Raw genomic sequence first — 25,077 nt, forward strand, 5'->3', positions numbered from 1 at the left:
CTAGTTGTTTCACCCTCCCACTTATCAGCGGGACGAATTACAGGAAGTCCAAGGGCGAGGGTGAAGATGGTAGCTCTAAAAATAGTGTTGTATCTGACAGAAGCAAATGCAAAATCCACCTAGGCAATTTGATCTGATGCCATTCTGACATTGTAACTGATGTGTTTAATTGCTCTTACAGTTTCCCTTGTTAAACAGAACTGAGTTTAGCCACGGCTGCCATCATCAGTTATGTGTGAATGGAAGCAGTTCTTAGAGAGAAGTAAAACCGTCCACACCAAACCCGCAAGAGACGAGCCATGATTTGAGCTGCTGGTGGGAAACAAGAGAGAAAGGAAATCCAATACGCAACTAATATATTCAGAAAAAGTAGTACAGTTAAAGAAAGATGGGGAAGACATTTTTTCATCCCAGAAAATGAGATGCAGACTTGCAGGGAGGACTGTACTGGTGGATGCATTGCTCTGCACCACAACAGGCTGGGACTGGGAACAGCCTGTGTGGATTAGCATAAAGTGGATTACTGTGTGCTGTTAGACAGAATAGGCCAAATAATAAAAAAAAAAAACTTATTGCAAGCAGTAACACACACCCACTAAACCCATCCTCGATAGAGAGCCTCCAAAAACATTCAGTTTCAAGGACACCTCGTGCGAAACTCGAGCCTTTATATCTGTCCCGTTACGTCTATTCAAATGACTCCATCTTTCCCTCCACCGTTCAAACTGCAGGCTTGCGCATGGACATTTTGTAAAGTTGGAACATTCAGACTTTCATGAGACACTAACTTACTGTAGCTGGAAACTACAAAACATTGTTTTTGTTTGTTTTTTTAAGCGACAAAACTGTTAATTACGTGTGCCTGAATACCAACAAAGCGTGCAAGCGAGGATGGAAAGAGAAAACACTGTTATTAAATAATCAATTGTATTGGTTTTCGGAGCACCAAGGGTCTGTTCATGGCAGATTCAAATGTGGGATGATTTGAGTTTCTGTTTAACATCCCGAGCATCTTTGATTGTATGTGACGACAAGCCTTCACAGGTTCACGCTGTACATGTTTATTAAAAGTTTTAACAACCCTTGGTGCTCCCCATGGTGTGCATATGTAAATATCTTCAATTGTATTATGTGTATTCTGAAATCTGAGGTGGAGTAAAACAAAAAGATAAGAAATCAGATGTGTTTTGTCCATCGAGACAAAAACCTATTTTGTTAAATAGACTTTGAAAACAAGTGTTATTCTGAAAGAGTGAGTGTGGATTTCTTTTCTTGTTCACCTCAAAGATTTGCAAATGGTGGGCTCCCAGATGACCCATGAAAATATTACAATTGACTATTTAAATGTAGAATTCCTTCTTTACACAAACACAACCTTTCCTGACTCCCCGACCTCCCTTCAATGGAGCCACATTCTCCTATATTTGACAAAAAAAACAATAAACCGTACAGGATAAAATGCTTAAAACTGCAGCCGACTCAAGGTGCACAAAAAAAACTCTACCTAAACTTTCTTTCAGCAAAACTTTGGAGAATGAATAAAATATCGCATTTTCCTGCCTTGAGGTTGTGCGAGAGAGAAAACAAGGAGATTCCAGCACGTAATGTTTTTTGTCGTGCTCGGTGAGTTCAAGGGCGTCGCTCACAGCCGCATTCCTCCATTCTATTTCATTACGAGTCAGCTTGGACTTCCAGCTCGTCTGCGCTGCTAATTGCCTTCTCCCACCTCCCACCGTGGATGAGCAAAGGGAAGCAAACGTATGCAGCAAACAGCAATCGATAGCAATTAGGTGTATTCCCGACTAATCACATTGAAAATGGGATCTTGGGAGATGGCCAGCAGAAGAGCATACACACCTGCAGTCCAGTGTCGGTGAGGAATGCACGCACACACACACACACACACACAAAGTGTGGACACAGCAAGTGGCATTGTTTTGATGGAGTAATTAATTGCTTTGTTTTTCCCTTTTCTGCACTAAGAAACCCCATTGATTTATTTATTTATTTTTTGGGGGGGGGGGGGGGGGGCTCAATTGATGTCAGACATTTTCGATTAGATAATTATCTCCTGGGTAAAACCATGCATATTATGGAATACAATTTCACTCTAAAGCCGCTTAAACAATTTTGCACCACGCAAGAGATCAAACCCGATGCAACAATAAATGTACACCAATAAAACACCAAAGGAAATGCAGCACAGACATGGATTGAAAAAGAATTGGAGAAGAGCAAGTTTTCCGAGAAGTTCGAGCCACATAAACTCAACACAGAATACAGGGAACACCCTGAAAACAACGATTCCAGCTCCCCCACGGTGAACAGCAGTACAGACGTTCCTGGTGGGATTCTTCACCTGACCTATAAAGACAGCGCTGTGGCGCATCGGTACGGTCTGAAAAAAAAAAACCCAGACTTATCCCGGCCCGAGGGCGACTCAGAATTCAACAGGTTGAGGACATTTATACATTTCTAAAGATATTTTTAAACACAAACAGCAACTTCAGTCTTCTGGCACACTATGCCATGAGTTCAACGTCAGGACGTGGGCTCCATGCCAGTCAGCTCGCCTGAGAGGTCGGATGGTTCATTTAAAGTCCTTCAAACTGATGCTATTTGTGTCCTTGGTCTATGCATGTAGGTGTAACGTTATAATAAAGTAAGGACAAATCAATCCCCTTATTAGCATTAGAAAAGGCATTAATAATAATCAGTAAAAATCACGCTGGATGTCCCGATCTCAAAATTGTTGATGCTAATGCTCCGTAGAAGAGAACAGGTTAAGTATGGAACAATTCCACCATAGAATATGGATTCTTTTTTTCCCCCCAAATCGGGTCTCATTTGAATATGATAAAATTAGAATGAGGTGAAACTATACATTGTCCAAAAAATAAATACTTTGACAGTTATATTCTCTCAGAAAATTCAAATTTGTTTAGTGGGACTTTGTTTCCTTGTCCTTTCAGTCTGCGTTTACATGCAGTATCAGCTCGGTACCGCAGAAAGAAAAAGGCAACAACAAATCTGACAGAAACCCTCTTTAATTGAAACACATTATTGTTTTATTTGTTTGCGTGTGAGAAATAAAAAAACGCTTACACGGTGTGATCATGCCCACGAGGCACGATGCTGCAAAGACTAGGAACTTTGTCTACGCTGACATTTGAGCGTCTGGCACTGGGAGGAGACAGAAAGCAGCGATGCAGTTGACGAGCCAGGTGCAAGGAGCCGACCACACCTTCCCCCGCCTCACCACTGCGGGCCTGTGGCGGCTCTGGGGGTCGTAGATGATGTACTGGGTGCAGAGGGACTGGTCGGAGCCCGGCAGTGCGTGGTAGGCAGCGGCATTCAAGGTCTGGGTCACATCGCTGTCGGGCTTGGGCTGCCGCCTCAGGATTCGACCCCCTCCCTCCCGGATGAGCTTGGCAAGTTCGTCTTTGGAGGGCGCCTTAAATTGGCCGAGGAGGAAGAAGAAACACCCGTCGAAGAGAGGAGGGAGCTGGCAAAGAAGGAAGTTGAATGTAACTTTAGAAAGGAGGGTCATGAAGACAGCAGTTATACTTTACGTTAAGACAGGGAGCTGCTTGGAAGTTAACTCGGATTAAGATTTCAACGTCAGGGTCGTCCAGTAAATCACATCTCTGGAGACGGTTCTGTTCTCCCCGTTAGTGGAATCGACTCTTTATGGGTGTAAACTGGATCTCTGTGACAACACGGCGGTTTGATCTGGCCTGCAGATAGTCACCACTGCCCTGTATTATTCTCCTTCTTTGGCCTCTTAAGATGACGCAGTGTTTCAGGGAATAAAATCCGTTCATTGACAACAAATGCGTGTGAGAGTCGGATTCACTAACTTTGGAATTTCATATTTCACCGATCGACGAATATATCAAATCACGGTGAGAAACAATTCAACAAATGATGATCTCTTATAAAACTAAACACCAAATGTATCAAAAACGGGTAAAATAAGGAAGAATAGTTGTTCTTCCTTCTGGAAAATGAATCCTTTCAAAAGCCCGCTCTCTCTTAGACTGCGGGGTTTAGCAGCAATTGACTGCACTGATTTAGCTCATTTCCCTCTCAAATCGAGCAGGAACTGCAGCAAGAAAATATACAATCGGCACAATCCTGGCTTTGAGGAGGAGGCAGTGTGTTTCTGTCGACGGATAACACCAAACAGTCTCAAAAAAAATAAAAACAAACTAAATAAAAACCACTGCCTTCCTTAATTGGTACTTTCCTGTTTGCCAGGCACAATCAGATATACAATATATGCGGTACAAACATGAAAGAGCCCAAGCAAGTACTTTTTTAAGGCAATGTGCTGCTGAACAATAATCATGTGTTACTGCCTGGGAAAACACATTTCTCTCAAGTAGGAAGGGCCTAGACAGGCTACACTCCTCCATTTCATGTGCTCGTTTGTATGCTTCTCACTTACCAAGCTACATCTGTTGAGTCGACTGCGCTGGGGAGCTTCTCCCGCTTCATGCCCGTTTTCGGGCATTCGCTTGCCTGCCTGCAGACACGTCTCAACCCCTGGTATCAAAAGACAGGGAGAAAAAATAAATTACAAGCTACAGCTAATTATAATGACTTGAGAGAGTCTGACAAGGCAAAGGCGAAGGAGAGGACGACAAAGATCACGTCTGCTTCATCACAGCGAGCCCAAAGATGTCATTGTTGACGGAGAAAGAGGCCTAAAGCGTCATGGCGCTAATGATGTAACCCTCGTTTCAAGAATTGGTTTCAGCAGGATTTGAGCATCTATTTCTTGATTTCCCTTCCCTCCATCACTTCAGGTTTTGCAGTCAAATTGAGACTCGGTTACAGCCAGCATCCCGGCCTTTAAGAGGGAGCTGGAATGGAATCTTTTTGTTCTACATCTTAAGGAAAAGCATCTCAAAAGACAAAAGTTTTGGAAGAAAGTATTGGCTTATAGAGACGGGGAGAAGCGATGTTATAATGACCCCCTCACCCACTCGGATAATTATACAGATCACAGTGCCGTCAGGCTTTTGAGTATATTTGTGTTATATTAAAAAAAGAAGAGAAAATATATCGTGATTTACTGAAACTAGATTAGGCTGAGCACCAATGCTGGCTGTAAAACAAAAAATATATAAAAAGAAAGATCAAATGGATGTCGGATGGATCCGAGTGAAAGCTTTGGCCTGAATGACTTTTGTGATTGGGGACATACAGAAGCTTCGCAGTTCAACACACAACGTAGATCGACAGCAGCATCGGCTTCTGCAAGTTGCTCTGAGGCTGCCTTAAGTGCTGCCCAATGCTCCTCAGGGATGGGTCAGAGGCAGAAACAACAACAACATGAAGTGTGCAAATGATATTTAAAAAAACACCACTCACGTAGCCGGTTTGCAGAACATGGGGTGGAGTGTAATTATATTTCTTCAATCCCTCTAATAACAGCCATCATTTACAGGGACCCTGCTAGGACGGAGGAGACGGGAGGCACTGGAGCTAATCGGTCCGGACGATGGAGCTCATTGCAGAGGACCCATTATCATATCCCCCCATTACGTTCACAGAGGATGAATACAGAACACGCCTCGAATGCCTTCCTGTGATGAACCCATTTCTTAGATTAACAAAGAGGCCAAGTGCAAACTCAATATGTATGTTTCACCGTAGGTACACTTCAGCTGAGAGAGACGGAATGTGTGGGGGGGGGGGGGGGATACAGGAAATCCCATTGTATGATTTTTTTTAACAATTTCTTTGTAAATTCTTGCATAAAATAAGCATTTGGCACCTAAAAAAAAGCAAGAATTGGAACCACAGTCACGAAGGTTACTATTAGTAATCATGGATTAAAATCCTACAACGAAAGGTCCCCCTGCTTAAACCAGCACATCTCCAGGCCAGTCAAAAGTTTGCCAGTGGCCATCTGGACAATCCAGAGGAGGATTGGGAAATTGTGGCCAGATGAGACCAAAACATAACGTTTTGGTATAAACTCCACTCTGCGTGTTTGTAGGGGGAAGTTTTTAGGATGCCGAGTTGCATCCCAAGAACGCCCTACCCAGTGTGAAGCATGGGGGTGGAAACAATATGCTTCGGGGCTGCTTTTCTGCAAAGGGGAATGGACAACTGATCCATATCGAGGACAGGATTAACGGGGTCATGTATTGTGAGGTTTTGGGGGAAAAAAACTCCATCCATCTATTGAAGATAAAACGTGGCTTTTAGCATGATAATGATCCCAAACACACCGCCCGGGCAACTAAGGAGTGGCGCGGTAACATGTCAAGGTCAAATCTGTGCAGGGAGTTGAACGTCTGTGTTGCCCAGCGACAGCTCTAAAGAAGATCTGCATGGAAGAGCGGGTCAGAATACCAGCTAGTGTGTGCAAACCTGGGCAAGAACTGCAGGAAACGTTTGGCCGTCATTGCAAACTGTGGTCACACACACACACACAAAAGCGAGGACAGAAGTACATAAGATGGCACACTGACTGTCATGGGGGGAGGCAAGGTGTGACAAGTGGCTCAGCCCATGCGGAGAAAAGAGAAGAGGCTGAACTGGGCCCAAAAACGTTTTTATAGCAACAAAACAACCATAGGTAAAGAAAGAAAATTCAAAAGGGAGCAAGAGACAGGTGCGCATGGTTTTACTCAAAGTGCACATATTCACATAGTAAAGAGACGCTACTGATGGATGCATCTGTCAAAGGTGCAAGAAAGCTCCAACACAGAGTATCTTAATTACTTCCTGAAGCAGACCTCTGGATATCAGTTTATTGACTCGGTTCAAGATGCCAGGAAGACAAGACAGCCACAGTTTTGCGAGATATGGACCCTTAAAATAAATCAAGCACGGAAAAGGTAGTAATGACGCAAAAACATTGACATGTGCAGATTCCTTGCCTCAGTCACACACACACACACACAGCAGAATGTTGCGTTGTCAAGAGCACACCAACAGAAACCAAGACACGATCAAGATACCAAAGAAAAATCCCAACACAGAACTTTCACCGCAACAGAGAAGCCAGACCATGCCCTATTTAGAAGTGCAGTATTAGTTCTCCTGAGCAGCCATAAAAAAGTTTCCTTCATAAAATTACAGCATTAATTATCTAGGAATAATTTATGCATCTTCTCAATGTGCCGATAAAAACATTATTATCGTGTTTTACCTCATTATAAACAAGAACTTCAAAACATGTAAGACAATTCCTGCAGCCGCAACTTGAACACTCCACCTAGTCTCACAATAAAACGGGCTAAAAAGGTTAAAGCGGGTGAAATCACACGTTAAGGTATCAACAGTCGAGTCACCGCGTCTGCCAACATGTGATTCACAAATATGTCTTCCATGATCCTGGGCTGCAGTGATGGAAAAAAAAACAACTCTTAAGTGGTATAGACTGAATTTAAGACCGTCAGGATTGGAGCTGATATCAATGCAGCCAGTTTCAGAGGCCATAGCAGTGATAGTGAGGTGGGTGTAGTCGAGTTCGGGACCTCGATTGAATCATGCGACTTTGAAATGAAGGGTGTGGGTTTTATGTTATAGCCACAGCTGCTGCTTGAATGAATGCTCTAACTGGGAACCGGAACCTGCTGTGGATTGAGTGGACATTTACTCTACCCCTCCCGTATCTTTGATTGATTGGTTGATTGATTGAAGGGTTGGTACAGTTTATAACAAGAGCATTTGCAAGAATAAGAAAGAAAAGCTAAATTTAGGTCAGAAATGCATTTAAAATGCAGAATTTGTTACTTCAACGTTACTGCGGTTTCCACCATTCCAACAGTTGGACCCGTTTACCTTGAATCTCCTAGAATAGAATCTACAGAGAAGCTGGTGGCTTAACTCCATACTCACAGCTGAATCTGACAATCCAGCAGCCAGCTAGAAGACCCAGGAGAGTGGAGAAGGTGGTCGGCATGTGTCCTTCTGGCAGCACAACGTGGCTCACTGCAGGAAGAAAACAGACACACAAATTACAACCCAAAAGGGTACAAATGAGGCATGCAACACACAAATAGCTGGTATCTGCTGTCCTCATGGATCTGATTACCTCACTAATGACTGTGCAGCCGGGCAGCATGTCTCTATGTATGCTACAGATGAAGAGGCAGATAAGCAACATCGTCTTTCTTCTCATCCTACTAGGCGTTGGGCTGCCAAACTAAAGACACGGGATTGTGTTAAGACACGCAGCCCACTGATTTTATGTAGAGGATTCCAAACTGTACCTGGACTCAAATAGGCCGAGGTTAAACAAAGTGTCTGATGAGAAATGTGTGGCAGGTTATATTTCTTCTTGTAAATCCAGTGTCTCCTGATGGGCTTGAATCCGTCCCCATCTATATTTAAATGAGGCTTAAATTTGGCTCATTAGTAGTGAAACTTGAAGTCTAGCGGAGAATGATGAGCTTACAAAATAACTTTTGGTTATTTGGTCGGAACAGATAGAATCTGGTTCCATCCGACATAAAAAAAAGAAAAAAAAGAGCAAAGACACGTGAATGCATCACGAGTGGAAGAAAAATCTACCCTCATATCATCACTATGTTGAATAGAGGAACAGCGCATCATGCTAAATTCAACAGACCATAACAACACATAATCCTACTGAAAATAGATGCTGATTGAATTCATTAAACTTGATCAATTTGCTGACATCAATGACGCTTCCGAGGGGAACAGATGCATCCTCCTGTAAATCTGTCAAACAGTTTGTGTGGAACTCTTCAGACCTTCCTTTTACATTGACCATGGATTTGTGTGCATATTTAAAAACAAGACAAATCAAGAGCGGTCCCTCCGGCTATAGGAAACAGGGTGAGAACGGCTTCTCTCTCCCATTTATGAATTCATCACCCTCACAGCACCTCCAAGCACTCAGAAGAATGCTTTCTATTAATCTCCCTCTGTTCTTTGCGCAGCCATTACTATGCAACAGTGAAGGGGGCTGCTGTATCACAATGATGTATACAACTCTAAAAGCATCTGTTAGCTACAATCCAACCTTTGTGACTGATCAGATCAGAGAGCTACTTTTGCCTTTTCGCAATACAAAAGGGTCTGCGGAAGGTGACAAAGACTGTAAATCCTGGCTCTGGGGGAAAAAGGATCGCTCAGATAAAAATCACATCTTCATGATGGCGAAGGTTCTGCCATCTTCATAACAACAGGGCTGGAAATACACTTTTGTGTTCACGACGCCGGCGGATTCAAAATCTGCCACTCGCTTTTGTAAAACAGCAAAGCCTTTAATTTGGAAAACGTGTGTTTACTGTCTGTATGACAATATCACAACAATAAATAATATAATAGTCAAGCATATACATTTAATATGCAAGTGCTTAAGGATATAGCTTTCCTCTCTCATACACACATTGAACACAGACACACAAAAAGCAATGAAATGATGACACAACCGGATGGGCAACACTAACACTGCTCATCTCCTCCAGCTTGGTGGTATGAGATGCATTCATGGCTGAATGTACAATTTGCCCATCTCGTCCATCCCTCAGCTAAACAATGACTGATTAGCTATCAGAGTGTTTGACAGTGAGCAAACACCACAGCTACGCCTGGAAGCTTAACCCCCTATTGAGGATTATGGTTTTGCGCTCAAAACAAACGGTACCTGAGCCAGAAAAGGCAGCAGCCATCCTCCCTCCCAGCAGCTCTCCCAGTGTGGCCAGTTGACGCTCCTCCGACCGTGACAGCTTGCTTGCAAGAAACACCACCATTTCATCCATCCTCACAGAGTGAGCCAGCTAAGAAACAACAAGAGGGGCATCGAATATTAGCGATCTCCGGGGTTAACATTCCAGGGGGGAAAGGTTATTTGCATCCTTGTGTAGACGTACCACTGGGAGGCCGGCTGTGGGGCTGAGAGATTTATTAGCATAGCGGGTTCCCTCCGAGTCCTGAAAAGACTTCTGCATCTCCAGACTGACTGCATAATCTGCAGGCCTCTTTCCATTCAGATTACTGTACAAACAAAATGGGGGAAATGTGTGTCAGTGTTTCACAGTACGCACTTGTGTCTTTGTGACAATGCACTGCATTTAAGGACTTGTGAATAGGCAGCATGGTGACACACACACGCACACAATAAAATGTTTCAATTGTTACTAAGATTTGTTTGAAGACATCAACACAAGCTGAGTGCAAGACAAAAAATTGTCTCCGATCAAGTGGTCTGAGGAGTTCGCTACAACTACGGTTCCACTGCGTTGCCTGCTCACCAGCTGATCGGCCCACTAGTGGGCGCTCTGCCCATGCCTTCATTTGTGCACGACTTCCAGAAGCCTTGGCGGATATATTTGTGAGTGCTATTAAGGAGCCAGTCATGCAAGAAGTGGACAGAGAATGATTTCTCAATACTAATATATCGGCTGAGTGTAACAACATCTGTGCTGGTTGTGAATGCATTGCTTGCTTACGTTAATACCGGGCGTTTTTTTACATTTACATGGATAAGACATTCGGTTGTTGGATACATTTAGAGATGTCAGGTTAGGTTAAAAATCCAAGAGAAGCACCATCAACAAGCATTTTTCATAGCCATTAGACGATGGTGGATTTGTGGCGGTGGTCATGGCACCTGCATGACTGGTCGATCATTTCACTACAATTCACGACTACTGTATACGGATTTCGTACAGCTTCTTAAATTTAAAAAGGAGGACACAGCGCGTGTGAAAATCGCTAAAGCAACATTTTTCAAAGCGCCTTTTCAAAGAAAGCTGAAACTTCTGCTGTTCCCATTGTCTTCTAGTTGCAGCACATATATTGAACCAAAATATTTCAAGCATGTATCTTTGGAAGGAGCTGCATGAAACACAGCTGGGGTCACCTTGAAAGGAGAAAAAGTGGGGGGTAAAGAATGGAGCAAAACAAAGGAGTATATGTGGAGGAGAAGGACAGGAAGAACAAGCCCAGCAGGTCGTCTCAGAAAGATTAAGCGTCAGCAAAGATAACACCTGCGGGACAATTAATAGGTCCACTGGTCCATAAAATAATTCATTTGGATTCATACCTCCAACCATAAACCCTCACAAATACAAACAGACTGTCCATGACACCGATGCTTATGCGCACACAAGCTGTTTTCCAGTCGCACGTGAGGCGAATATCTGGAGGAAAGTAAAAATAAAGCGTGAAGAATTCAGCAGGAGGTAAAGAAACAAAGTCAAGTGGAGTCGATCACTGCCTAAGAACACAAATGGGAGGGCGTGCTGGCGATTCCTCAGAATAACCACTGTACCCGTACGCATTGATAAATATGTTTTATGCTACTAAGTACAACAGAAGTACTTCTCTAGAACCACAAACGGGGCATCTGTAGCTTCGCTTGCATTTTGAAATGGATATAACTGTTAAAATAAAAAACCCTGCTTTTCTCGCTTCACAGCTTTTTCTTAGTTCTTTAATCACCCGATGAATTATGGGGGCTGTGGTACAAGAATGGAAAAAATAAAGAGATCATCTAAATTTCAAACTGCTGAGGAGACATATTAACTCCTCAAAGATGCTGCTGGATAATAAGATTTGTGGGCAATGGCCATTGTTTAGATGTTTTATCAAATGTAGAATTTGACAATACAAGACCTTGTTAGCTCAGAATCAGAATCGGTTTATTGCCTTCGTCAACGAGGGTTCACAGACTAGGAATTTGGTTCGGTGCAATCGTGCAACATAACAAGGTCAATTAAAACATTCAACCCAAAGTTATAAGAGGTTTCGACACAGCATTATCTTCTAAAATGACGTTTAATGATAGAAACACATGGCAAGCAACTGACGAGGCAGAGGGCAAGGCCTGAATGCATTTTTAATCACAAGGTTCATTAGTTCCATTTCCTCCTTAAATAATCCACTCTATTTCTTGCGGTGGTTGGTTCAACATGAGATGAAACGGAACATGACTCACAGAAAGTCTGCATTTAATGTGTGGAGCTACACAGCGCCGTCCTTCAGATTAAACCTCTCTGGTACCACACGGCAAAGAGCAGTGTGATCGAGGCTCCCAACAGCACCACAACTGCTGCTGCACAGATGTATACAGATGTATGCCCCCATGCACAAGCCAAGTTGTGATTTGCTACATCGTTAGAAGGATGCCGAGGATGGAACAGGGCTCGAGGTCGACCCAGGAGACGATGCATGGACGTAGTGAGGGAGGACATAAGAGTGGCTGGTGTTTGGGAGGACGATGCAAAGGACAGGGTGAAGTGGAGAAGGTTGAAATCACTCATATTCACTAGTACATTTGGTAGTTAAACATAATTGAAGTTATATTCTTTGAGAGAGCTGTATCAGTTTTGTATTTTTGCAGATACTGTACTGCACTTTGCCGCCGTCAGACAGATATCCAATGGATACCTGAACTTTTTTTTGACAGTATTTAATCCCAAGTAAACTGATGACATTTCTACATAGGTATTATTTAATTTTTAAACGTATAGTATAATAAGGACAAATGGGAGGGTAAAGTGAAGTCAATGTATAAAATATACACAATACTAACATATGCCACGTTGCAGACACTATTGTGTCAAAGATGCTACACCGTTAGCTATTTGTGTTCAGGATGACATTGCATGACCAGGACCCCCAACTGTGCTCGCTGTAGAGTTCCTCAGCAACCTGCTTAAACCTGTTGCTTTTGAGATAAGAGGTAATGCTCATTAAGTTTACCAAACATTAGTATTCACGTCAGAATTCCTGTCTTATTCTTCCAATAACCAAAGCAAGTCAAATATTTGAATTGGATAATAACTCAGACTCAAACAATGGAGAATATAAAATAGCCCAATGATTCAAACTCAACACGCAGAGGAACAATGAAAATCTGCATTTCTGCACACTTTGCCATGTGCCAACTGTTCCATTAAGGATTGCATTGCATTGGCAGATGTCTTGGTTTGCCGTGTGTGTGTGTGTGTGTGTCTGTGTGTGTGTGTGGATTAGTGGGGAAGGCTGGGGCAAGGATTGCATTCATCTTGCAGTGTCCTGACAGACAGTCCCAATAGCTTTATCTTTTCTTTTTTTGCCTTGAAGACAAGTGAAGACACAGTAAAGAGAAAATGTAAGACTCTGCAATCGTGACCCTTCAAAGCCATGAAAAAAATAAAGAGACGTGGATGATGGCAGATTATTGGTATAGAATTAACTCGAAAAGAGGGCTATTTGACTGATATACTCACCCTGATTAACTCCTTTATTGATCTCAATGATTACCCAGTATCCCATTCCTCATTACTGACATTGGAATATGTATCTGCCCTGTTCCCACAACAAGAAATGCTGATACCCCCCCCCTGTGGGAAACAACGCATCAGCCCTTAACTGATCCATCCTATGTCCAGCAATAATTCATGCCTGTATGAGAAAATAAATACATGTTACAATGAAGACTGAAGAGACAAGCACTTAAAAGATGTGTTAAAAGGGGAATAAGTAGCCTGCTGGCCCGCCGTAGCAGAAGCATCACTATGATGTAATGCAATGAAATACAATAGTCAACCATTAAATGTTCACTTAGATAAAATGTTCACTTTCCACTTCAGTTCTCAAACTTTGTTGAAAAGTTGAATTCACCTGAGAATTACAGAAATATTCAAAAGGCATTTTATGTTAATAAACATTTTTAATTAACACAATTACAAAACCACAAACTAACTTACTGACCAAGCTCCAACAATGACTTGAACTTTCATCGTCTCAAAGAGTGTATTTAATAAGACTCACAATAGCAAAATAACCATTTATAAAAACCAGACTGTCTGCAGTACTCTAGCCTCGTATAGAACTGTTTTTAGTACCGGTAGTTACACAAATGAAGATGACACGCAGCATGCGCCCTACACCACACTGTGTATTGTTTTAGATATAGGGGAAGCCTATCAACTTGAAGTAATGCTTTCCATTGAAAAATGAAAAAATAAGTATTTGGATAATAAGAATCACACATCTATGAATTATGGGAAATGTATGGATATTTAAAAAGGTATGTAATACAAAAACGTAGCGTCAGTTACGCACCAGACAAGATTACCTTCACAGCTCTTCTCACACTGAATATATAGTTTCCATGAAAAACACATAATACGTTTGAAGATAATTTCAAAAATTACTTAGTATAAGTAATTACCGGTAAATCGTTTGGCAGAAATGCTGATGATGAAAAAGTTGTTCAAAATGAGTGACAGTACAGTTAGTTGTTGAATTACAGTTCGACCGCGCTGGCCTGTTACCCGTTTACGACATACGGGAAAGCGACCGACAGTTTTCTGCAGCCTCATCCACGATGTCTACCAAGAGGAAATTGTCTCTGTCTACTGTTAAACTGTGAAACAGATTGCTCTCATACAATTAAGAGGTGTAGTTCTGTGAATGTGTTCTAAAAACGTTCTAAGACAATTTTGATCAGGAAATATTCTTTAGAAAGTCTAATTTTCGAAAGAGTTCCAACTTGTAAGAAATTGTGACTGTCTGATGACATGGTCTTGAAAAAAGAAATCCTGATGTCTTCGTAAGATAAGGGGTAGGAAAATAAATAGAAATAAATAAAAATGAAACAAAATAAACGGTGTTACTCACAGCACATTCTGGGAGGCTCCAAGCTCCAGCAGCAGTTTAACGATGGCCGTGTGTCCGTTCCTCACGGCATCATGAAGTGGCGAGTCGTTTTCATAGCCGGGCGTATTCAACAGGGCTCCCCTTGAGACCAACACCTCCACAACTGCCAAGTGACCCAGGTTACAGGCTTCATGCTGGAATAAAATAATTGATGATCAAATGTCATCCTGCTCGCATTTAACCTGGTTTTCTCTTTTATCTTCAACAACATCTGTTTTCAAACACTTAAATATTAATTATTTTTAAAATTATATTTAAAGAGCGCCAAGTTCTTCAATAAAATAAAGGAAAATAAATTAGGAACTAAGACAACACCATCGCTGCCAAATAAGTACAATATAATCACATATCTTTGGCGACGCTAGTAGAAGTATAAGCTAGTATTTGTAGAATATCATTCTGAGCTTCTACATTTCTTGACCAAAAAAAATACCAATAATGAGCGATGCGGCTCAAAGAAAGTATTTTCGAAAGTGGTGTTTACGAGATGAATCTGAAGGTAATTTGATAAAATACAAGTCCAATGAGGGTTTTCGTTCAGGAATGAGATTAATATGTATGCAAGTGCACTATAATTAAATCCAGTTGGGATCCTTTGTCTAAATATGCCACCTGACAATTTAATTTAGAGGGTTTCATTTCTCTAAGCAGCACACGTCATGGTTTTAAGGTTTTTTGTGAGATATATTACATATTTAGTTGCCAGGGGCAGTAGAGCAGCCAGTGGGCATAAAAAAAAAAATATTCTGCAACATCAGCAAATATGTCTTAAGCAGAATATAAAATATTGATGCATTTCACTCATAATCATATTAGAAATAACTTCACTTCCAAACACATAACGTGACTAAAGAATTTAGCTTCATGGAAGTTCTCAGGCATTACCACCTGCTAATAATTGCCACCCGAGTCTTACCAGAGGTGTCCAGCCAGCGTGATCCTTCATGTTGGGATCAGCCCCCTGGTCCAGGAGCTCCTTGACAGTCTCTACATCTCCCTGCAGAACCCAGGGACAGCAACAAACCCCAGGTCAGGTCTGACACCAGTGAAAGCAATCCTTCAAGCAAAGCAACTTATCCCCGTGTATCGACGCCCTGCTGTTTATCACCCCACAATCAGCCATTGATTACCTTGTCTGGGATCCAGAAGGGGATTATGTTTACAAGGATTACCGAAAGGCCTGAACGTAACAGTTTGATAATTGAAAGACGAATATGCTCGACTGAGTGAGTGGGGGGGGGATATAATCAAATCAAGAGATTTATCTTATGCTTTTATCAAGACATTAAATTGTCACTCTATATTTGTGGACACAATTAGAAAAGTGTTGCAATTATGTCATAACTCAGAAGTGTCATTTTGCAGTGGAGTCTGACATTTCTTCTATTTAGGTCAGTATGTAGGCTAAAAACAAAGCGACCTGTCTACAATGCCGACTCTCTCCCTCCTCTGTTCCATCTGTGTCTCAGATGTAGAAAGAGCTGCAGGTTTGGGTGCATGTTATAATGCAGGTGCCATCTGCTTTGGGCCCACTCAATTTCCTCACAAGTTCTTCCTTTGGCGTGTCTAATTTAAATAGCTAACTTACTCGCAGCGGGAGCAATTGTTTCGGAATCTGCGGAAAATTTAATTTGCAGGCTGCAACGGAAAAATGGCAGAAGAAATTAAGGTGAATTATTCGGAATACTCTGAACCTTTATGGCAGCCACGTGGAGATGCGTCTCCCCTTTGCGATTCCTCTTCATGAGTGCGGGGCTCCCTGATGTCGGCCGTGCAACAGATGCACCGTGAGTGCAGGGAGACTTTTGACCAGCAGGGGTAGAGGGGGTGTCTCCTTGCTCCTGTCTTGAGCTTTTAATGCACTTATCACCCCCAGGGCTCGATGAAAGTGGAAGGTTAAGAACTGCCGGGGACATCTGTGATGTTCTCCTCCTTCCCAGAGAAGCCCGGGGCCTTTTTGGGGTGCTCTCCAACGCTGCGACCGTCTCCTTCACTGTAACTCTTTTGGAGGAATGATGGGGAGAAACACGACCCTGTTTTTCTGGATTGTCACTTGAGTTGGGATCACTTGTTGACGATCTGTCATGCTGCAAGACAGTTTCTGATGGAAAAGGCTGCGTTTGATCCTTCAGCACAGCGCCGTCTGCTACGCGACACTTGCTGGAGGTGCTCCTGTCGGGACTGAGTTCATTCGTGCTCCCCTGAGCCCCTTCGGGCTGATGCTCGTTAGATGTGACAGGAGGACTGATGAAGGAAACCCTCTTATTGGACCTTCTTGGTCTTTCAGGACAAGACTGCTCCTTTCTGTTTGAGGCGTCCTCTGAGATTCCCCATTGTTGGTTAATGGCCTCCAGCCTATTCTTATTCATCATCAGCTTGGGCCGTTTTTGTGCGGACGTGCAGGCTCGTTTCACAGACACCTTTCGGCTGGCAGAATTTTTACGAGTTGACCTCTTTGTCACATTTTTATTTTTGCGTCTCTGAGTGCAAGAAGAGCTCGAGTCCTGGGAGGATGAGGTGAAATTAAAAACTGACAGGTCCTGATGTTGAGCAGTGCTGGCGTCTGATCCTCCTGAAGGTCTGGTCTCTGCTATGGTGTCCAGTTCTGGCTTCTGTACCATGCAACGTACTTCGCGGCTGCGGGGACTGAACCAAATCTTGAAGTTCTTCTTGCATTTCAAGACAGAGCTTTTAGGTTGTGTTTTTAGCTGAGCTTCAACAGGGTCTGCAATGAGAAAAAATACATTAAAAAAAGTTGTCCAATGACAACCATGTTTAATTGCATTATTGTCAGCCGTGATGGATTAATGAAAAAGATAATCCACAGATACGAGCAATTGATGCCAAACATTAAACTCCTGGAGGAAAAACCAGCGACGGGGACAAACAAGCTGAAGAATGAGACGCATTAGCCCTTTAAAGCCCAAACCATGAAAATAACAACTTAATGGAACCTTGTTAAATACAGAATTGTGTCACATGCAAAATGCAGATGCGTGTCTCTGATTATAGACATCAGGTTTTTCGGTGTCTATCAAATTAGATAGATTTGGCTTTAAAATGTTAAAAAAGATAACTTGATTACTATCCTTGTAAGATGTTATGCACTATGAAGGATACATTTTACCTGGTTGTTCTACTGGAATGAAAAGAGACTCCAAGCCAGAGAAGAGCTGTACGATGCTACTGAGCTGCCTGTTGATTTGGATGTCTTTCACCCATGCAGGACTGAGACACACAATGCAGCCGCTCCCTGGCTGCAGGCCAGCGCACGACCTAATCAAAAGATCCATCTCGGATTAGACATTGACATTCACGTCACAGCTCAGTAAGATAAAATAAAACAGCTTCATATATTATGACCACTTAAGACGTAAAGGGAAATAATACATGCATGCTGTAGTTAACAGACAAATGTGAAGTAATTTTCCAATGTACTGTATATCTTCTGTAAGTTCGCATATCAATACAAATAGAATACCTTTGTTCCCCTGTGGCTGTGTAATGGTCACCGGCTGCTCTGTGATGTAGTCAAGATCTAACATTATATATCTCTTGTGTTTCCCCACAACTCAGACACACTGTGTCTATATTTGACAAAACTATGTGTTCCATCATAAAGATGTGGCCTCAGGAAGTATTTTTTTTTACAACACTTTTGAAAATAAAGGAAAAAAATAAAGACCAACGCTCACAATTTCAGTTAAATGCATTTCATATTAACCTTCCCCAAACCCCGGTAATCAATAAAGAACTGAACTGATATCCATGGATTTGTAATATATAATGTTTTGTTGCTTTCAACGCCATCGCATATAGATATAATATTGCTGTAAACACATGGTGTTGAAAAGCTGAAATATATCTGACAACAACAACAACATTAAGCGTCATTAACATAACATGTTTATGGTGCATTTGTTCTGCACGCAAAAATCTAAACCACAGTATGCTAACAAGACACATGCTTTACAACTCATTCCATGAAAATGTTATAAAGAAAATTACAATAGCCAATGTCTCACGGGAATGAGCCTATTATCACAACATACTGACAAATCCCACTTAACTAAGTTGCTCCGAAAGCCAGAGTAAGATACCATCTATGGATGTTTGTGATTGGTGTGATTAATATGAGGCAATAAAAGTATTACTGAGCATGTCCCTGTGCTTAACCAGAAGAAGGCAGCAAAACACTGTACAATGGAACGGAACCATAATTAACATTATTACTTTCACCTGTGTTTGACCAAACAATGATGTCACCCAAAATGAGACGTCTACTGTTAATAACACATTTAGCCCGGGGTTTATTACCTGCACAGCATATGCCCGCACATCCCGAGACACACAGGTTCCTTCATTAAATCTGAGCTGGAGGAAGAAAGGTTTGCAAGTCAGTACAGTCAGAACAGACAAGGTCAAATCCACTCCACTGACTGCTGCACCCCCCCAGGTTTGACTAATCAATCATTTTGCTCCAAACGACGAAATATTAAGCAAAAGAAAAATAATGCCGTTTTGGGGCAAATTCTGAATAAAAACTTTGAGTTAAGGGCCTGGAAGGTTTAACTAAATATCCAATAGGCCTCTAGTGATCTGTTCAATTATTGGAATCAGGTGTTGCTGACTACTTGTGACATTCAATTGTTTAATGTAAAAACTTGTAAGGATCTGTTCTTCGAAAATACTCGGTTTTGATTTGATGAAGAAGTATGAATACTGCTATTATTTCCTGACTTTAAGTCGTTGGCATTAACGCTATGCAACAATGGACGGAAGTATGGAAACATTAACTTACCACTTGGAGCAAAGTAGCAATCGTCGAAACTTCGCGACCGCCTCCTTCGTATTCTTCCAGTCTTTTGTCTGCACGAGCAAATCATTATCCATTATTTGAGACTTGGGTTTTATGTCCCCGTTCTTCTGGCGCAACGCTGACTCTTATGAACTACAACAGCGAAACAAAGAAAAACTTGCTTCCTGAATTCTTGCATCGCCCGCCAATATTTACGGAAGTAACCTCGGAGGGTTTCCAGTACCAACGTGATGACGTAATGACGTAAACTGTTACATTTCCAAACACGATGGGAGGAATTTGAATTTTCTTTAAAACAAATTTCTAATACGTAAATTCGACTTCATTTGAATTCAATCAAGTTTTTTTTTTTTTACAATTTTATTTAAAAATATAAAATGCCAAATTGAAATACTTCTGACGGACTTTTTATTTTTTTATTTAGTATTTTATTAAATTATTTTCAGGTCAGGATGCAGTTTATTTTAGCTCAACGATTGCTGTCATACCCAGCCTTACCATAGCATCGCATTACAAATAAAGACAGAGACATGCACTATAATTTGAAAAATCTAGTAAATGTGTTAGTCCTCTGTCATAATATGGTTTCCCCCCTTAAAACGTTTCCAAGATTTATTTGAGAAATATTACATATGAGACATTTGGGTAGCTAATGTGCAGTAGTGTTTGTGCCGCTGCAACAGTAATTGATCAACATTTTATGTGCAGCAAGTTCTTTATCTTTCTCCACCTTATTTAAGCTTTGATTACCCCTTTGTGGCCTCTTCACCAGGACACTGGTTTTAATAAAATACCAGCAGGAAAAATACAGTTCTTATACTCAAACAATCAAAGGATTGTATGTTATCAATACAGTATAACAAAACATACAACCAGTGGCTGAATTTTGAGAGAGAGAAAAGGTAAATTTGTTTGGGGCGAAAGATAGGTAGAACTAGTTCGAAAGCAGCAAAGAATCTATAAAATATTTAAATAATTAATTCTAAATGATAGATGTTCCCTTGGCAAAAGTGCAGATGAACAGTCATGTGGACACTTTTCTGAGCATACATATTTACTCTTCATAATATTTATTATTGTGAAATTTCATTAATTAAGCACAATTACAAGCATCTTGATTTATTGATTATTTATACAAAATGCATATCTAATGCATCAACATGACATAAAATCATCCAACTGATAGTGAGAATGGTATTACATTCTAAATAGTGTTGATCAATCAATCAATCAACTACATGATAATATATTCCTTCACAAATCATATGATTATGATTAATGGTTAATGGTGAATTAAATATTTTTATTTATCCAGTAAGATCAGGTACATTTTTAAATTAATCTATTCATATCACGAAATAAAAGCTGTCAGTTAACTCATTGCTTCTACTTCCTTAATGGAGCCCCATCCATCATGGTCATCCTCACTGTTAATCGACTTGTTGTCCATGTCAAGAGTGTCCCTGACAAAGTTGATGAATACCTGTGAAGTTTCAGAAACAATTTAAGTGTTATTCCATCCAATATGAAAGACAGATATTTAACTTTGAACTCAATGATCTGAGTTAATGTGCTGGTCAGTTTCCCTTCCCTAGCTGCCCCTCAAGCAGCCAATCAAAGTGCTCCAGTAGGGCAGCACGGTTCAAGGGTATTAGCACCGGCTGAGCTGTGTATGAAGTGCATGGATTCCCTACCTAGCCCATATTCCATTGATTTTCCCTCAGGCATACCCTCTGTCAGATTCCCTCTGCTTCTTTTAAACTTTTTTTTTTTCTCAGTCACTCTTTCACTCCCACTCATCTTTCTTCTGTCCCTGCTTCCCCTTCCACCATCTTTCATCATCTATTCCCATTTTATTTCTGTTCCTTGCTGTCATCTTCTCACCCCTTCTCACTACACACTAGTCCCCCCTCCACCCCAACCCTGTGTTTATGTGATGCCTCTTTTTCTCACCTCATCCAGTGTGGTCTGGCTCACAGAGAAGTGTTTGATGTGCAGAGAATTCTTGTTGGACTCCAGCTGGTTGAAGATATCAGCCACACCTCCAGGTGCAACTGGTACATGGTATTCCAACATAGCAGAGTGTTGGTCCTGTGTATTGGAAAGAAATGCACAAGTGGTAAATGTTCTAAAATATTATATTTGTGTGACAAAAATGTAGAAAATACACTGTACAGTAAAAATCTGTTTAGAAGCAGGCCTACTAACAATCTACACTTCACAGAACAGAACAGATGATAGAGAGGATTTAATCTCGACATGTCATTGTTCATTTTATATGCCTCTATTAAAGCTCCAAAAATAAACAATAAAAATGGATCCCATGAACATTATTAAAGGGGTTAATTACAGAGACAAATGCACACAATATTTTCACTGACTGTTGACTTCAGCTCTGCACAGTTTCACTTTATTGCATGTTTCTGCTCATAATTCTGGTTTTACAGCCCAGAACCTTGTTGCTTTGGTTTGCTCTGGCCGTCCCCATTAACCTTGCTTCCAGCTGCAGCAGGCGGCTACTTTCCAAATAAACTAAATCCTTTGATAAATCCACTGAACGCAACACTGACGACGCCAAATAACCACATGACAAAAAAATATTGACTAGCTTGTAAGTATAGTGGAAAAGTATCCGCTAAAGAGCCAGGTATTTCCCTCAGGTGTAAGATCAAGACATTCAAGGGAGGACTGAACATTTGACTGCTATCTGTTAGGTGAACAGAAACATTGCCATAAATGGCTAATGTTTGTGTAATGAAGTATGATAGATTTGCTACTACATTCACCTTAATTATTCTTTAAGGCGATATTAGCAGGTTGCCGGGGGAAAAAATCAGTCCAGCGCTTCTTAAAAACAACTGTAGTTAATGCTTAATTACGGTAATGCTTCCTAGACCATTTAGCAATAAGGAGTCCTATACCACAGTATTTAATTTCCTTTTTTCTCTACAGGCACTCTCTGACTGAAGCTCACCTTGAGGTAAGTGCTGGGGAATCTGCACTGCATGAAGCCAGTGATTGTCTTTGTGTCACCTGAGGTCTCAGTCAAGTACATCTTCACGGTGAAACCAATGCCAAACCTAAAAAAAGTCAATTTTATAAAGAAAGCAAAGTTATTACAAGCATAAGTCATTTAAGGCAATAGCATATCAGTACACACAGAGACGTTTTTTTATTGCATTAAAGCCCATATGGGGTAAGAACCCTATAGGCTGAGACAAGGCATGTGTTTGGGGGGGGCTGTAATGGTTGGATTCAAGGATTAGCAGAGGTCACGAACCTGTTCTTTATATGCTGCAGGGAGCCCAGGCACCTAAACTGTCCTTTCACCATGATGGCAAGTCGGCTACAAAGAGCCTCACACTCCTCCATGCTGACATCGGCAGACAAAGGAAGAAAGATAAAAGGTCATCTAAGGACCATTTGAGTATACAGTAATTTATAATTGTCGTTTCATAAAAAATAAATATATTTATATTTATAAATCATCAATATAATTGAAGTCCTAATGCTAAATACAAGATTTGACAATATATAATTTTCCTCTGTAAAATCCAAAGTGGGTCTGTGGCAGTAGTGGGTACTACTTTTCTAACCTGTGTGAAGTCAGGACCACGGCACATTTTCCTTTCACTTCTTCAGAGATAATTTTCCACAGGTGACGCTTGGTGTGAGGGTCCATGCCAGAGCTTGGCTCATCCTGTTGTGACAAGACAAATGACAAAAGGATTAGAGGGATGCGTGAGTTTGAAATCAAAACAGAATGATCAAGAGAAAACAGGCAGTGTTTTACAAACAGCGTGCAGTGCATACAGAAGAAGAAGAAGGGAAGAGTAAGGGTAGGGCAAAAAAGAACACGCAAACACAAAGGTGTGATTGCAAAATAGGAAGAGAAACAAGAGGCCCAGTGTTGAAAGAAAAAAAAAAGACAGAAATAGATGAATATAAAAACAAGAAAAAAAAAGACAAGGTACAGCGAGAGAAGAGGATGGAAAATTATGAAGCCACAGAAAGGAAACAACACAGATGGAGAGATGACAAAAGAGGAGAAAAATAGAAGATATCATTGAGAAATAGAATAGGAACAAAGTTACCAAAAAATAATAATTAGCGGGAGGACCACCTTTAGTTAAGCACGAGAAAGCAGACTAATTAACGACATGAAATCTGCCATGAGATCAGTATTTACTCCAATGACCCCTTCAGGGAGAACAGTAAGGTGTAATTAGTTTAATATTTGCTGTCCAGTGGCCAACTGGGCAATAAAACGCTCAGTTGCTCATGCAGGTGTATCCTCACCAGGAGCAGGATTTGCGGATGCCCGATGAGGGCCAGGGCAGTGGAGAGCTTCCTGCGGGTGCCGCAGCTGTAGCTGTCAGTAATGATGTTTTTATGGTAGTTCAGCTCCAGCCTCATCAGCAGGTACTTCACCATCTTTAAAATATATTTGATGAACACCACATCAACAAATCAAGATGGATTACAGTTTAAATGCAGTAATAAAGTTTGGCGGAGACGACATTGTTGAGCCGTCTTCAATTAGAATGCCGCTTTGGCACTATGCTCGACCCTTTACGATGACAGAACAGTAGCTACATTTATATGTGAAAGCAGTTCTAACTCCCAACCATCAAATAAATGTATTCAGTTTTGTCATCACCCAGTACTCCGGTTTATCAATGCAATAAGAGTGATTAAGTTTCCCAACATAAACAGATGAAAACCAGTTGTATGCATGGCCAACACGACAAACACGTGATCTGGAGTAAGATGATCAGAATGTTTCAAAACAGAAAACAATAGGCTGAAAACATGGCAACTGGAAAAGTATTGGAGAAGATATGTAATGGTTTAGCAGTTCTGTAATGGTTAATGATTGATGCACATGGCTCTAGGGCCATAAAGGTATACAAATTTCATCATCATTCTAGATGATCTCCATGCTGTTGGCTGCAACAGGAACCGACAAGGGTTTCTATTTGGTACATATAAATCTATCCTGTGCATTAAGCCACAGTGTAAGCAAAATTAAGACATTTAAATAGCTCATAGCCATTTCAGCAATTCAATGTTAGCCTATTAATCATGCAAAATTGCATGCTGTAAATATTTCCGATTAGCACACCTTGGTCTTGGAAGGTTTGGAAACCAAATTAACAAAGATATGTGAATAGATACCTTTCTATGGTATGGTATGGATTTTATTTCTATAAAATTGTGAGTTCACCTATGCAGGTTAGGATACGTGAGTGCTTACACTGGGGCAATGCAGTATGTTTCTGATCAAAACACCTTTTTTTTTTTCCTTTGTCATATCCTCACATAAAAGCCCCTTTCTATCACCTTTCATGTATCAGCTCATTTTGTCTGACAAAGCCACGTCAATGTGAAATGACCCCATTAGGGCTTTTCCCATTATCCACGGCGAGCCTACTGTCAGCGGGAGACAACATAAGAGAACTCTATAGGCAACCTCAAGTTTATTTTAAATAGCCATGCCATTGATGATGTGGCCATTGTTGTCAAAGGAGCTGTAACAGCGATGACAATTAGAGCCAGATTGATTATGTTCATGTGTGCAAATCGCTTCTCTCTATAATACGACCAAGATT

General features: G+C 41.1%; 2 protein-coding genes across 2 annotated transcripts in view; both read right to left on the reverse strand.

Annotated features, from left to right (window-relative positions):
• Window positions 1-3,080: 3,080 nt before the first annotated feature.
• Window positions 3,081-19,539, reverse strand: bard1 (BRCA1 associated RING domain 1). Its single transcript, XM_068746662.1, has 11 exons — window positions 19,448-19,539; window positions 18,964-19,020; window positions 17,774-17,922; window positions 16,341-17,371; window positions 15,563-15,643; window positions 14,608-14,780; window positions 9,867-9,990; window positions 9,641-9,773; window positions 7,864-7,956; window positions 4,451-4,548; window positions 3,081-3,505 (listed from the first exon to the last, which is right to left on the reverse strand). Exons 1-11 carry the CDS (start codon window positions 19,537-19,539, stop codon window positions 3,158-3,160), a joined length of 2,379 nt encoding a protein of 792 aa, XP_068602763.1. The 3' UTR covers window positions 3,081-3,157.
• Window positions 19,540-20,528: 989 nt separating this feature from the next.
• abca12 (ATP-binding cassette, sub-family A (ABC1), member 12) overlaps window positions 20,529-25,077 on the reverse strand; it is a 37,480-nt gene continuing 32,931 nt past the window's right edge. The window contains exons 48-53 of the mRNA XM_068746686.1: window positions 23,765-23,899; window positions 23,062-23,165; window positions 22,746-22,838; window positions 22,440-22,545; window positions 21,419-21,556; window positions 20,529-20,948 (exon numbers count right to left, since the gene is read on the reverse strand). Of these exons, the coding sequence (XP_068602787.1) occupies window positions 20,838-20,948; window positions 21,419-21,556; window positions 22,440-22,545; window positions 22,746-22,838; window positions 23,062-23,165; window positions 23,765-23,899 (687 nt within the window). The 3' untranslated portion in view covers window positions 20,529-20,837. The remainder of the gene's footprint in view (window positions 20,949-21,418; window positions 21,557-22,439; window positions 22,546-22,745; window positions 22,839-23,061; window positions 23,166-23,764; window positions 23,900-25,077) is intronic.

This window comes from Brachionichthys hirsutus, chromosome 12, assembly GCF_040956055.1.
Source record: "Brachionichthys hirsutus isolate HB-005 chromosome 12, CSIRO-AGI_Bhir_v1, whole genome shotgun sequence".
Classification (NCBI taxonomy): domain Eukaryota; kingdom Metazoa; phylum Chordata; class Actinopteri; order Lophiiformes; family Brachionichthyidae; genus Brachionichthys; species Brachionichthys hirsutus.